A 15,944-nucleotide genomic window follows, 5' to 3' on the forward strand; every position below is an offset into this window, starting at 1 on the left:
GCATTGTCAGATGTGCTGTCTTTTGGTTGAAACATTAAATGGACTGCCTGCTTGGGTAATGCTCTGGGGACCTGGGTTCAAATCCCACCAAGACAGATGGTGAGATTTGAATTCAATAAAAATCTGGAATTAAAAGCTCAAACATATGAACAAGGAGAAGGAGTAGGGGTCATTCGGACCTTGAGCCTGCTCCGCTATTCAATAAGATCATGGCTGATCAGATTGTGGCCTCAACTCCACTTTCTCGCCTACCCCCAATAATCTCTGGCTCCCTTGTTGGTCAAGAATCTGTCGACCTTTGCCTGAAAAATATTCATTGGCCCTGCCTCCCTTGTTCTCTGGGGGAGAGAGTTCCACAGAGTCACGGCCCTCTGAGAGAAAACAATTTTTCCTCATCTCCGTCTTAAACAGGAGACCCCTTATGTTCAAATTGTGTGCCCCCTAGTTCTATCCTCTCCCACAAGGGGGATCATCCTTACAGCATTCACCCTGTCAAGTCCCCTCAGGATCTTTTGTGTTTCAATGAGATCACCTCTCATTCTTCTAAATTCCTGTGGCACTATTTTGAAGAAGAACAGGGGAGTTATTTTTTTATATTCTTTCATGTGGGCATTTGTTGTCCATCCCTAATTGTGCTTGTTTAGAGGACATTTTAAGAGTCAACCACAGTCATGTGTAGCAGAGTCCCTTCCCCTAAAGGGCATTAGTGAACCAGATGGGTTTTTACAACAATCAACATCATGCTCACCATCAGGCCTTTAATCCCAGATTTTTATTAAATTCAAATTTCACCATCTGCCATGGTGGGATTATGAACCCAGGTCTCCAGACCATTATTGTAGGCCTCTGGGGTACTAGTTCAGTGACAATACCACTATGCCACTGCCTCCCCCAATTTATGCATTTATCCCCCGATCAACATCAGGCACACACACAAAAGAATCAGACTGTCTGGTCATTATCATCTTGTTAGCTCTGAAGAAGGGTCATGCAGACTAGAAACATTGGCTCTCTCCACAGATGCTGTCAGACCTGCTGAGTTTTCCCTGCATTTTCTGTTTTTGTTTCAGGTTTCCAGCACCGGCAGTATTTTGCTTTTATATTATCATATTGTTGTTTGTTGGATCTTGCTGTGTGCAAATTGGCTGTCACAGTTCCTACGTTACAACTTCAAAATACTTCATTGGCCGCAAAGTACCTTTAAGACGTGGTTGAGAAAGGCGCCATAGATGTGCAAATGTTCTTCCCCTTAAGTGGATCTGTGTCTCATTTTACTACAGAACGCTCCTGCGAAGCGCTCCGGGCCGTTTTATTACACTGAGGCTGCTGTATAAATGTTATTATTTGTTCAAATAGTCCTTTCGGTTCTCCCATGACACAGCTGTAGCTGAGGTGTGAAACAAAAACCAACCATCACACCTCAGTTACTTAAAGTAAAATACTGCGGCTGCTGGAAATCTGAAAAAAAAATACAGAAAATGCCGGAAAAACCTCAGCAGGCCTGAGAGCATCTGTGGAGAGAAAGACGGAGTTAATGTTTTGAGTTTGTATGACTCTTCTTCAGCTCTGACATTTTCTGTTTTTTTTCAGATTTCCAGCATCCGGAGTATTTTGCTTTTAAGTAACTGAGGTGTGTGTTGGTTGAGCAGCCGCCTTCTTCCACGCAGCATTCAATATCAATTGGGATCCAGTCCGGGTTTTGGCAGGAGCTGGTGAGTTCCCAGTCTCTCTCTCAGGAGGAAGGACGGAGGATAAATCGGACGGAGGGAGGAGGGGGGTGGGGGGGGTGCGGAGGAGGAAGCAGCTCCAAATACATGGAGCTGGAGCAGAGAGGAGGACAGTTGTTGAAAGGCAGCCAGAGTGGGGCACAGGTGGAATGGGTGCCAACTCAGACTGCAGGACTGTGCGAACCTACCAGGGGCCAAGCTTGGTGCATTGATGCAAACCTGCAAAGCGAAGGTGTCAAACGGCTGGGCGGCTGTGAAATGAAACGCAGCATTATTTTGTTCCCCGTGAATGCAGACCCTCTCCAGCAGCACCTGGCAGCTCATCTCTGCAATGATTTGACAGCCTGAATGAGACAAACTCCATCGAGACCTTTAAAAAATATTTCACCAATCAGCAGAGATCTGAAAGGGGAGTTGCCTTTCTCTCTCTCCGCCCCCTTTAAGTTTTCACTTGCTGACTCTTGACAGCCCTGGGAAATTACCTCTCGCCTTGCTGCAGTCCCTCAACTTAGCTGCCTCAGCCTCCTCGCAAGGATCTCCCTGCGCTTTCCGTGGGCTTTCTGGGGACTGCCCATTGAATGTGGGGTGTCTCAGATCTCAGGCCTTGCAGTTCGCAGCTGGTATTGCCCTGCGTTTTGAGTAAGTATCCGGAATCCTTACAGCGAGGCAGGTGGTCATTTGTGTGTTTTGAATGTGTATGTGTGTGTGTCTGTGATGTGTGTGTGTCTATGTCTGTGTCCTTGTGCATGTCTGTGTGTGTCTGTGATGTGTGTTTGTGTGTGTATGTATGTGTTTGTGTGTGTATGTATGTATCTGTGTCTGTTTTTATGTGTGTGTATATGTGTTTGTGTGTGTGCCTCTGTCTGTGTTTGTGTGTCTGTGATGTGTGTTTGTGTGTCTGTGTTTCTGTATGCATGTCTGTGTGAGTGTGTCTGTCTGTGTCTGTGTTTGTGTGTCCATGATTATGTGTTTGTGTGTCTGTTTCTGTGTGTATATATGTATGTGTGTGTGATGTGTGTTTGTGTGTCTGTGTTTCTGTATGCATGTCTGTGTGAGTGTGTCTGTGTTTGTGTGTCCATGATTATGTGTTTGTGTGTCTCTGTGTGTATATATGTATGTGTGTGTGATGTGTGTTTGTGTATGTGTGTGTCTGTCTGTCTGTGTCTGTGTTTGTGTGCTGACAGCTGTGATTCTTCATCAGGGCCTGGCTGTTTAATGTAACTGTGAATCTCCATCAGCTGCAGCAAGTGTGAAACACCAGATCCACCTTGAAACTGATGCAGCAACTACCCACTGCTGGGTGCATGAGACCCTCGCCAAACCACCTCCCTTGCCCCTATTGTTAAAACTGCCCTTGCCTCCCCGCCAATTTATTTTTGCTTCTTAAATTGTTTCAGTCTTTGAAAGTGAAACAGCTTTCTGTATTTTTTTCTTGATTGCCAAACATTCAATGCTGTCTGACAGTGAAACTGCAGTCTGGCATTGATCTGGATCGTATTCTGTTCCTTGTTTAATTATCTGCCTGCCTCTGGGAGGTTGTGCAGATTGCAAGGACTGGGGCTGGGATCGGTAGTGTAGGGGGAAGGCGGGCGGGGGGGTGCGGTTGCGTGGGAGGTGGTAGGGGTGTGGGGGAGATGGGAGGAAGGAAATCATGGAATATTTTTGAAGGGGAGTGTTTGATTTTGTGTCTCTTGTGAGTGAATTTGTTAACTGCAGTTAGTTAGTGAACTGTTTTGTCTTCCTCTTTCTCTCTACATGTGACTGCAAAGGCAAGCAAAGTACAGTTTGACTCCAGGACATTGTGGATAAAGAGTTTTAATTCTGATTGGTTTAAAGCAGACTGTGTACACTGTGGAGAATGGGAGCCTGCACCTGCTGAAAGCACGGGTCCTGACCACTTGCTTCTGATATTTGCGTTGTTAAGGAGGTGCCTGCTGTTGCCATGAGGACCCGGCAACCCAGGCAGGGTTGACCAGTTTGCTTCTTTTCATCTGCAGTTGCGACTGTGCCCTCGTTCCTGGCTGCAGCGTACCCTGTAAATCTCTCATCAGAAAACAAAGCCAAGACACAGGCCTTTCCTGGCCCTAGCTGCTGGAGGGAGATCTGGGGAACAGTATGGTCAGATCTGGAGAGGTTCCCCAGCTGGTGGGCACCCCAGGATTGACTTCTGCCTTCCACCGAGTGTTTGCTCTCTCCTGAAGGAGCTTGGTTTTCCCCTGGCATCGCGGTCTGCATCGATGGGGAGGCTGTTCAACAGGACTTGGTTTTCCACTTAACCGCCTCCGGAAGAACTCCCGAGATTCCCAGGGGCACGTACAGCGGCAACTTTGTCAACATTGATGAGGGAACTTCCCTCCCCATCCTAGTGAAGGACCTCGCCTCAAAAAATTGTACCTCTTGGGCCCACCGCCAAACCCTTCTGTGATTGGGCAAAGCTTGCTCACATCGCCTACCCTGCCGCCCCACCCCACTCCACCCCACCCCACCCCCAACTGTCCGCATCTGAGCCAAGCCAAGCCAGAAGTCCCCATAAATTGCCTGCCACCCTTCCTGCCGCAGATGCTTCCCGGAAGCAGGAACTGTGATGCTTCCTCGGACAGTTCGTCACATCCGGGATGGAGTGAAGCTGGAACTTTCAGGAGAAGATAACGTCATACTGAGTGGTTACAGAGCTAGAGACCCAGATGTAGATTCGCCTCTGGTAGGTTGAGATGTTTTTAATCTTGGTCTTGTGGCTTCATACTATTAATGGGCCTGCTCTGGCTATTTACCTAGGGTTAGCTTTCGTCATCTCTCTCAACCCATATAGTGTGATTGAGCGCTAATGAATGATGCAATGGTGTCCTCCTCCTTTAACAGTGAAGACAGCAACAGCCCGCCCAATAAGACCCAGCAGCCCACTGCGACACCAATGGTTTTCAAATTCAGCTGCTCCCCAACCCCCACCCCTTGTGTTTTCATCAAGTGAAGTAGTTAAGTGAAGACGATTTAAGGCAGTTAGCCAAAGTATCAGTAGTGACACAAGGAGGAACTTTTTCATGCACCAGATGGCTAAGATCTGGATTGCGCTGCCTGAGAGTACGGTGGAGGCAGGTTCAATTGAGGCATTCAAGATGGAATTGAATTATTTACCTGAGAAGGAAGAATGTGCAGGTTTACAAGGGGAAGGCGGGGGAATGGCTTGAGGTGAATTTCCAATTCGGAGAGCCAGTGTAAACACAATGGGCTGAATGGCCTCGTTCTGTGCTGTGACAATTCTATGATTCTGTGATAGTCCTTAAGGAAACCAAATGACCTGATTATGCCTGAGCTGAGACACAGGAAAGTGATGAGGGAGTGGCCTCAGAATTTGGGGCCCTTTTTTTTAGACAGGGAGTAATTTATCTAGGTTTGATGACAGTACAAAGCTGGTTGGGAACATGAGCTGTGAGGAAGACACAAAGAGGTTTCAAAGAGATAGAGATGGGTTAAGTGAATGACAAGGTGACTGATGGAGTATAAATTGGGGAAGTGTGAGGCTGCTTACTTTGTTCATAAGAATACAAAAAAAATCAGAATATTTTGTAAAATGTGTGAAATTTGTAAACTTTGATGTTCAAAGGAACATGGGTGTGCCCATACGAGGAACACAAAGTCAGTAAGCAAGTGCAGCAAGCAACTAGGAAGGCAAATGGCATGTTGACCTTTATTGCAAGGGTATGTCAGTACAAGAATAAGAAAGTCTTGCTACGGTTGTACAGGATATTTGGCGAGACCACACCTGGAATATTGTATGCAATTTTGGTCTCCCTATTTAAGGAAGGATATATTTGCATTGGAGGCAGTACAGTTAGTATTCATGAGATTGGTCCCTGGGATGAGAGGGTTGTCCTAAGATGAGAGGCTGAATAAATTGGACCTATGTTCTCTGGAGTTTAGAAGAATGAGAGGAGATCTCATTGAAACATACAAGATTCTGAAGAGGCTTGACAGGGTGGATCGTGAACAGTTGTTTTTTCCTGGTTGTTGAACCTAGAACACTCAGGAGAAGGTGAACGATCATTTAGGGCTGAGATGAGGAGAAATTATTTCCATAAAGGCTGATGAACTTTGGAATTCTCTTCCCCAGATAGTTTGTTTTTCATTCATTTATGGAATGTGGGCATCACTGGCTAGGCCAGCATTTATTGCCCATCCCTAATTGCCCTTAAGAAAGTGGTGGTGAGTTGCCTTCTTGAACCACTGCAGTCCATGTGGTGTAGGTTCACCCACAGTGCTGTTAGGGAGGGAGTTCCAGGATATTGACCCAGCAACAGTGAAGGAACGGCGATATATTTCCAAGTCAGGATGGTGAGTGACTTGGAGGGGAACTTGCAGGTGGTGGTGTTCCCATCTATCAGCTGCCCTTGCCCTTCTAGATGGTAGTGGTCATGGGTCTGGTAGGAGCTGCCTAAGGAGCCTTGGTGAGTTTCTGTAGTGCATCTTGTAGATGGTAGACACTGCTGCCACTGTGCCTCTGTGGTGGAGGGAGTGAATGTTTGCAGATGGGGTGCCAATCAAGCAGGCTGCTCTGTCCTGGATGGTGTTGAGCTTCTTGAGTGTTGTTGGAGCTACACTCATCCAGGCAAGTGGAGGTTATTCCATCACACTCCTGACTTATGCCTTGTGGACAGGCTTTGGGGAGTCAGGGGGTGAGTTCCTTGCCACAGAATCCCTAGCCTCTGTCCTGCTCTTGTAGCCACAGTATTTATATGGCCAGTCCAGTTCAGTTTCTGATCAATGGTAACCCCCAAGGATGTTAATAGAAGGGAATTTGGCGATGGTAATGCCATTGAATGTTAAGGGGTGGTGGTTAGATTCTCTCTTGTTGGAGATGGTCATTGCCTGGCACTTGTGTGGCGCAAATGTTACTTGTCATTTGTCTGGTTGTTGTCCAGGTCTTGCTGCATTTGGATATGGACAGCTTCAGTGTCTGAGGAGTTGTGAATGGTGCTGAACATTGTGCAATCATCAGGGAACATCCCTACTTCTGACCTTATGATAGAAAGAAGGTCATTGATGAAGCAGCTGAGAACACTACATTGAATACATTTAAGGATGGGATAGTCAGATTTTTGATTTCTCAGGGAATCAAGGGCTATGGGGAATGGGCAGGAAAGTGGAATTGAAGCCAAGGATCAATCGTGATTGTATTGAATGGTGGAGCAGGCCCGTGTGGGCAGCATGGTATACTGCTGCTCCTATTTCTTATGTTCTAGTAAGCGCTAATTGAAAGTGGATGGGTTTGTTCCATACTGACACCAGCTTATCCCTTCCCCTGCCTACCCCTCCTCCCCAACCCCAAGGGGCAGATTGCAAAGTGCATGAGGGAGAAAGGAATAGAAGGGTGTGTTGATAGGGTGAGATGAGGAGGGGTGGGAGGAGACCCAGGTGAAGCACAAACAATGGTAGGGAGCCGTTGAACGGAATGGCCTGTTTCTGTGCTGCAAATTTATCTTACTTGTGTCGTGAAAGTCATCAGCTTGCGGCTGTGTAGATCCTTTAATGTAGGAAAATGCCTGAAGCCACGCGTGTCATTCTGGCTCATTAACAGATACTAGAAGGAATGACCAAAAGCTTGGCCAAAGAGGTGGGCTTAAAAAAAGGGAAAACTTGCATTTATATTGCACCTTGCACAAAGGCAGGCAGTCCCAAAGCACCTTGAAGCAACCCCTGAAGTGGAGTCATTGTTGTGACGGAGGGAACGTAGCAGCCAATTTGTGCACAGCTCCTCCAGACAGCAATGAGATATTGACCATTTTTTAAAATGATGTTGTTTGAGGAGGTAAATATTGGGCAGGAGTCGTGGGAAAGCTCCCCTGCTCTTCTTCGAAACAGTGGTCGTGGGAATCTTTACCATCCTGCTGGGAGGGTCAGACATCTGGGTTTAAGGTCTCGCCTGAAAAACGGTACCTTCGACATTGTTGAATTTTCTTGTCGACTGGCCATGCTGCTCTGAGTCAATGACCGAGCTTAATTTCTTTAGAGGAAAGATGCCCAAGGACAGATAAGGCGGAAATCTTTTGTGGCCACGTGTGCAATTAGTACCAGCCTTACCAGTTACACTGCCTGCTGTGATTAAATATATGGAGGATGTAGACAGAGGTGACCAGTAATCCGCAATAGATGGGAACAATGGAAAAGTCCTGAAGTACTTACACTTATTACCGGCTTGAACATCATATAAATCTAGAGGACACAGATTTAAGGTAATTGAGAAAAGAACCAAGAGAAGGTAAGGAGATAAAAGCAAAATACTGCGAATGCTGGAAATCTGAAACAAAAACAAAAATTGCTGGAAAGACTCAGCAGGTCTGACAGCATCTGTGGAGAGGAAGACAGTTAACGTTTCGAGTCCGTATGGCTCTTCATCAGAACTAAAGAGGTGAGGAGAATTGTTGCACACATTTGATCTGGAATGCGCTGCCTGAAGGGGCAGTGGAAGCAGATTCAATGGTAACTTTCAAAAGGGAATTGGATAAATACTCAAGAGGGAAAATTTGAAGGGCTACGGGGAAAGAACAGGGAAGTGGGGTTATTTGGATGGATCTTTCAAAGAGCCAGCAGAGGCACAATGGGCTGAATGGCCTCCTTCTGAGCTGCATCGTTCCATGTTTATGTCCTGATGTCTACTTCTAATGCTACTATTCTAGGTAGCATTTATTAAAATTAGTGAATGCAAATCACGGCTTTGCATGTGCGGTTTCCTGGCAGGCTGGGTTCTGCAGACAAGTAGGAAATTCACCCTTTAGTATCCTCACTGCACAGTGAGATCACTCCCTTAAGGCATTTTGTTTAAACAGATTGCTGACTGTATTTAAGTCAGGTAAAGATTCAGTGATCCAGGATGTGGAATCTCCTCCTGGCGCCAGTGACAAAGGACAGTGTTTCACATGCAAATCCACGCGCGCGCACACCCACCCCCCCCCGCGCGCATAGCCCGATACGTGACTCGATGCGGAAAGCGTTGCAGGAAGATAAGCCTGAACAGCGAGCAGTTTACTATTGATGTGAGCACTGGGACCAGTAACTCTTGCAGCCGTAACAGGCAAATGACACACAGATTGTGCCTCTTGGGCTATAATTTCACCTCAGGTTCACGTTTAGGGGTAGAATTAGCAAAAAGTAAAACTCAAAAATCTGAAGATATATGCCTCCATTTATAAAGCCCAGGATTATGTATGCCTTATTCGCCACTTTCTCAACCTGCCCTGTCAACCTCAATGATTTGTGCACACATACACCCCACTACAGGATCCCTTCACCCCCTTTAGCTTTGTACCCTCTATTTTATATTGCCTCTCCTCATTCTTTCTACCAAGATGTATCACTTCAACCATCTACTGCATTAAATTTCACCTGCGATGTGACTGCCCATTCGACCCGCCTGTCCATGACCTGTTGAAGTCTATCACTGTCCTCCCCATAGCTCACAACACTTTCAAGTTCTCTGCCATCTGCAAATTTTCACACCAAAGTATTGAAGGAAACTCAGGGCCAATTTGCATACCACAAGATCCCACAAACCGCAATGTGATAAAGTGCAGATCACCTGCACTTAGTGAAGTTGGCTGAGGGATAAGTATTGTCAAACACCCCTGCTCTCCTCTTAAATAGTGCCGTTGGGTCTATTACGTCCGTCCGACAGGGCCTAGGTGACCTCGGTTTAACATCTCATCCGAAAGACCTCGGACAGTGCAGCACTCCCTCAATATGGCACAGGGAATGTTGGCCTGGATTATTGGCTTAAGTCTCTGAGAGTGGTTCATAAACCCATAGCTTTCTGAATTTTTTTTCCATATTTAAGATTTTCAGCGTCACGTCCATGGTTAGATATGGATTAGCCTAGAAAATGGCAAATAAAAGAACATCTTTTCTGAAATTATTTTGTCCACTATATTAAAATAAGATGTTAAACCATTTTTTCAAGACAGCAAACAATTAGGACAAATGCTTTAGTTGCTCATCAAGTGATACCACATGCTACATAATTCCTAAGCCGCTGTGGTTTTCTTTTCAAAGGCAGTATAGGGGAGAGGCATTTTCCCCTAATTATGCCCCCTTATTTATGTTAATAGCTTTTTAAAACAATAATAATTATTTACCTTACATAAATATTAATTCTGTTTAATGCCAGGGGTTGGCTGGTGAATGGTGTCATTTAATCTGTTGCTGTCTATTGTGAGGAAATAAATATGACGCCTCCTTTGTGCAACATGAAACTTATGCTGACAATCAGATTTTTGTCTTTGAATGCTTTTAACAGTTGTATTTCGACACTCTTTTACAACGAATTTTCACACTCGTTTCCCCATAATGTGCAACTCCTCATGACTGCACCAAGATAACTGATATTCGCTAGCAACATGGCAAATCACTTTTCAAAGGTAAGTAGTTAAATTGTCTAAAAGGTGCTGGCACTAACAGGGAGATGACAATTGCGTGGGGCAAGTGTTTTCTTGTCATTGCCTTCCACTATAAACCAACGGAACAGGAGGAGGCCATTCAGCCCCTCGAACCCGTTCTGCTGCCCTATTAGATCATGGTCGATCTGAACCGTAACTCTGCCTTGATTCCATAATCCTCAATACCCTTGCCTAACAAAAATGTACCAATCCCAATCATGAAAATTTCAATTGACCCCCCTCCCCCCACCCCCACCCCATCCTCACTGCCCCCACCAGCCACCACAAGATTTTAGGGAGAAATTTCCACTTCGTTTTGTGTGAAAAAAATAGTTCTTGTAGCCTAGTCGTATTGACTGACGGAGCAGGTCGAGTGGCGGCAGAGACTCCTCCAGCCCCTTTTTACTCTAAATGAAAAAATAGCCACTACTTCAACTCCTGGTAGCTGCCCTGTGGAAACCCTCCTGTAAAGGAAGTATGTCTGAATGCCCAGTGAAGTCGATATTGGGTTCAGCTGCAATATCTGTTGGAAAAGGAGACTGTTACACTTGCTGCTTAGCACTGCCTCTGCAAAATATGTCACTTATGCAAAATGCCATAGAGAAAGACTGATTCCTCATGAAGTTAAATCCTGACACAAACCAGCACCATCGGAAGAGGGGGCAAATAATATGGTTCCCGCATTTTACTGTAATTCTATTCCATAGATTGCTTCTCACAGTAAGTAAGTGGCTTCATCTGAACCCTTCCTTTCTAACCTTTGTAATGTCTCTGACTCATATCCCTGTTTATTTTTTGTGTGGACCTTTTAGTGCTCATCAAATCGTGTGAGGGACATCACTGGTGTGGAATGGAATGCTTTTCTGCTGTTAGGAAGTGTGACTTCCAGGTCAGCTATAGCTCAGCAATAAAAACAGAAAATGCTGGAAATACTCAACAGGTCTGGCAACATCTGTGGAGAGAGGGACAGAGTTAAAATTTGGGGTCAAAGACCCTTTGTCAATTCAGATATTCAGAATCCATGTTATTTTGCTTCAGGTACAGCACAGGGTTAGATACAGCGTAAAGCTCCATCTACACTGTCCCATCAAACACTCCCAGACAGGAACAGCAGGGGGTTAGATACAGAGTAAAGCTCCCTCTACACTGTCCCATCAAACATTCCCAGGGCAGGTACAGCATGGGTTAGGTACAAAGTAAAGCTCCCTCTGCACTGTCCCATCAAACATTCCCAGGGCAGGTACAGCACGGGGTTAGATACAGAGTAAAGCTCCCTCTGCACTGTCCCATCAAACATTCCCAGGGCAGGTACAGCACTGGGTTAGATACAGAGTAAAGCTCCCTCTACACTGTCCCATCAAACATTCCCAGGGCAGGTACAGCACGGGGTTAGATACAAAGTAAAGCTCCCTCTGCACTGTCCCATCAAACACTCTCAGGACAGGTACAGTACAGTTAGATACAGAGTAAAGCTCCCTCCACACTGTCCCCATCAATCAGTAAGTCATACTACATAAAATTTACAGCAGAGAAACAGGCCATTTAGCACATCAGGTCCCTGCTGATGTTTATGCTGCAAATGAACATCCTTCCACCCCTCTCCATCTCACCCCTTCAGCATTTCCTTCTATTCTCTTTTCCCTTATGGGCTTATTTACCTTCCCTTCAAATACATCTGACCTACTCACCTCAACAACCCACATTCTCCTCACATGGGCTGGATCATTGTCAGAGACCCAAGACCCACTACATTTGCAATGCTCACTTCCAGGCTCTGGACGGTGCACGGGAAACCATGCATAACGTTTGCAAGGCACAGGGGTCTCGGATCTTAAAGTAGGGCCACTTCATGAGAGGGCTGGGAAAGCTGAGTCCCTGAAAGCTGAAGTCCCTGAGCTCCCAGTTGGAACTAGTGCTCCAGGGGAGGTCTGCTGGCTGCGAAACATGGATAGATCTGCTTATTACAGGGCTGTTCTTCCTTTTTTGCCCACCTTCCTTTAAGTGCTCAATGATCAAATCCAGCTGGGAGTGGATCCCTAATTCCCCAGTCACTGGCACCCTCACTCCTGCCAACTTCCCCCAGCAAAAACACCGGAAACACAACTTAGACGGAAGTTTGAAGCCCACTCATTGACCACTGGAACCTAATACTGCAGTACTAGTTTCTGTGAGGCCTCGCACCCACACTATGCCCTGTAACCTCGAATAAACCAGTTAAATAAGCTATCGTGAATGGCCAGCTTGTTTCAGTGCAGGTACAATCATTGTTGATTAGCCATGATCCTGCTGTCACTTCGCTAAGATTATGAAGTGGGCACTTTTTACAGAATAGAATCACAGAATAATAAAGCACAGAAGGAGGGCATTCGGCCCATCACGCCTGTGTTGGCTCTTTGAAAGAGCTATCCAATTTGTCCCACTCCACTGCTCTTTTCCTCTGCAGACCTGCAATATTCCACCATCCAGTACTTATCCAATTCCTTTTTGAAAGGTATTATTGAACATGCTTCCACCTCCCTTTCAGGCAGTGCATTCCAGATCACAACAACTCACTGTGTTTAAAAAAGAAATTCTCCTCATTCCCCTCTCTAGTTTTTCTGTCAATTATTTGACATCTGTGTCCCCTGGTTACCCAGCCTCCTGCCACTGGAAACAATTTTTCCTTGGTTACTCTTTTAAAACCCCTCACAATTTTGAACATCTCGATTAAATTTCCCCTTCATCTTCTCAGCTCTGAGGAAAACAACACCAGTTTCTCCAGTCTCTTCTCATAACTGAAGTCCCACAAACCTGGTGCTATTCTAGAAAATCTCCTCTGCACCCTCTCCAAGGTTCCAGTTGTTGCTGCGATATAGGCTGTTTGGGTCTTCGGTTAATTAGGAAGTTCTCTCAGTGGCCAGGCAATGACCATCTCCAACCAGAGAGAACCCAACCGTCTCCCCATGACATTCAATGCCTTTACCATTGCTAAATCCCCCACTATCAATATCCGGGGGGTTACCATTGACTAGAAACTGAACTGGACCGGCCATACAAATACTGTGGCTACAAGAGTGGGTCAGAGGCTGGATATTCTGCAGAGAGTAACTCACCTCCTGGCTCCCCAAAGCCTGTCCACCATCTACAAGATGCACTGCCACAACTCATAGCACCTCCCAGACCCGCCACCTCTAAAATCTAGAAGGACAAGGGCAGCAGGCAATTGGGAACATCACCATCTGGAAGATCCCCTCCAAGCCACACATCATCCTAATTTGGAAACACATCGCCATTCCTTCACCGTCGCTGGGTCAAAATCCTGGAACTCCCTCTCTAACGGCACTGTGGGTGTACCTACACCACATGAACTGCAGCAGTTCAAGAAGGCGGCTCACCGCCACCTTCTCAAGGGCAATTAGGGATGGACAATAAATACTGGCCATGAATGAATAAAACAAAAACACTTGAAAGTTATTTTTGTTTTTAGGTGACAGATAGAGCGGTGCTCGGATGTGCACCTAGGCTGATGGATGAAAGCAGCTGTCCTGTGTCCATATTAGTTCCTTTCAGAATACCCTTCTCCTGACCTGTACAGATGCATTCAACTCTCATTTCCCTTAGCTCAGTTCCAATTTTCCAACTGGCTCACATCCCAACAGTTTTTTTTCTCCCAGTGACCCTGACGTCTGGGTTGGAAAATAATGGTAAACAGGATGTCCTTTGAACAGACACAAAGTGCCCATTATTGTGTCGGGTGTCATAGCACAATGAAATTAGATGCGCGTGCCTGAACCCTGGCAGAGGTCAAGTCCAAACTTCCCCTCCGAACCTATGAGCATGGCCGGCACAGCTGCAGGGGTGAAATTTGTTGGCCGTTTTAACTGTGCTCTTACTTCTATCAAAGCTGATTTACTCTCGTGTGTTGTTGCGTTTCAGCTTTTGTAACTCCTCGCTGGTGTCCCACTTGGCCAGAGTTTCCCTTACTTTACCTCTCCTCACTGATTATCGCTCCCCTCCCCAGCTACCAAAGGCTGACGTGAGTCCCCCACCCCCGCACCTCCCCCCAAAGCATCGTTCACTTCCTTTCGCCTCAAACCAGTGGCCTTCATTCCACTCAGAAGATGTCCATAGTCACTTGACCATGAAGAACGTGTTTACAAAACGGCCATTACCCTCGAGTTACTGCCGCAGTCAGGTAACGATAGATAATTGCATTTTGGTAGGAAGAATGAGAAGAGACGATATATGGTACAATTCTTTGAAGGAGCTGCAAAAACGGAGAGACCTGGCAGCGTTTGCGCGCAAACCTTTGAAGGTGGCAGGACAGGTTTCAGAAAGATACTTTGCAAGGAGAAAACAAATTGGATTCACTTTTCAAAAGAGTCATGCAGAATTTGATGGGCCGAATGGCCCCCTTCTGTGCTGCACTGTTGCATTATTCGATGAGAGTGAGGTAGAGGCACAGAGAGGTTAACGGAGTGAATCCCAGAGTTGGGTCCAACCAAGGCAGCTGAAGACATGGCCACCAACGGTGGAACGATTAAAATCAAGGTTGCTCAAGAGGCCAGAGCTGGAGGTGCAGACATCTCAGAGAGTTGTGGGGCTGGAGGAGAGTATACGGAGATAGGGAGCGGTGACACTGTGGAGCAATTTGAAAACAAGGATGAGAACTTTAAATGTAGGTGCTGCCAGACTGGGACTCAATGTAGGTCAGAGAACAGGGATGGGAGCAGGGGCCTGGTCTGGGGTGAATGGGACTTGGTGCAGAGTTTTGGAGGAGCTCGGGTTTATAACCAGAAGGAAGGTGTGAGACGGGCCAAGAGAGAATTGGAAGGAGTTAATTGAAGAAAACAAGATGGAGTGGAAGAGGACCAAAAGACATGGAGAGCTCAGCTGTTCAGTTCTCCCTTTACTGATAAGGGTCAGGCAAAGGTAGGGGTGGCTGGAGTTTCAGGAGGGTTTTGTTTAACCTGAACTACTTGGTGTGGCTGATTTCAAGCTTCTGGACTGCTGTGGCTGTTTATTTACGGAGTATTGTTAGTGCAGAGGAAATCAGCACAGGAACAGGGAGTGGCGCAGAATGTGGCACATTTGAAGCTGGGAAGGCAAGGTTTACGGTATACAGAATGTCTTCCAAGCGAGAGGTGAATGAGAGCTTAGCCCAGAGTCTCAGCTGTGGTTGTGAACACAGAGTGATTTGTTCCAAAACTGGGATAATCTGAGAAGCTGTGAACTGTAAATACAGTCTGTTGCTGTAAACAGAGTAACACATTCCAAACGAGAAATTGTAAACAGCAACATGGCTTGGAACATACAGAGCACAGTGGTGTCTTAACAAGCGTCAATGGCATGAAGGGTCAGCTGCTCCATTTGTGACGGGGTTACCTGAGGGAGGAATGTTGGCCATCAGCATCGAAAGCACACAGTTAGGGCTTTGCTCTCAAGTCTCATTTGAAGGACTGTACCTCCGGCAATGCCTTCTTGAGCCAGCTGCATCACAGTGCCACTCGAGTCTGAAGGCCATGGGCTGATTTTGCTATTCCAGAGACTTGAGCACATAATGTAGGCTGGTGCTCCCAGTGCAGTACTGCGGGAGTACTGCCAGTGTCAGAGGTGGCATCTTTCAGGGTAGATATTCAACCGAGGCCCCATTGACAATCTAAGGTGGATGTCAAAGATGCCACAGCACTAGTTTGAGAAACAGCTGGGGAGGGTGGGGCGGTCTTCCTAGTGTCTCAGCCAATATTTATCCCTCGACCAATACTACTAAAATCTTTCATTATCACAATTCTATTTGTGAGCTTGCTGTGTTCAA

General features: G+C 46.2%; 1 protein-coding gene across 3 annotated transcripts in view; it reads left to right on the forward strand.

The window, feature by feature from the left end:
- Positions 1–2,167: 2,167 nt before the first annotated feature.
- Positions 2,168–15,944, forward strand: part of LOC144695773 (ral guanine nucleotide dissociation stimulator-like) — a 153,829-nt gene continuing 140,052 nt past the window's right edge. The window contains exon 1 of one of the 3 annotated variants that reach the window (XM_078566755.1): positions 2,168–2,366. Coding sequence is in view for 2 of the 3 variants with exons in the window: in XM_078566753.1 (XP_078422879.1) it covers positions 4,312–4,428 (117 nt within the window). In the remaining variant the exon portion in view is untranslated. Of the gene's footprint in view, positions 2,367–4,226; positions 4,429–15,944 lie in introns of those variants that run through there. The other 2 variants (XM_078566753.1, XM_078566751.1) reach the window with 2 other exon arrangements.

The sequence above is a fragment of the Cetorhinus maximus genome, chromosome 21 (genome assembly GCF_964194155.1).
Source record: "Cetorhinus maximus chromosome 21, sCetMax3.hap1.1, whole genome shotgun sequence".
Classification (NCBI taxonomy): domain Eukaryota; kingdom Metazoa; phylum Chordata; class Chondrichthyes; order Lamniformes; family Cetorhinidae; genus Cetorhinus; species Cetorhinus maximus.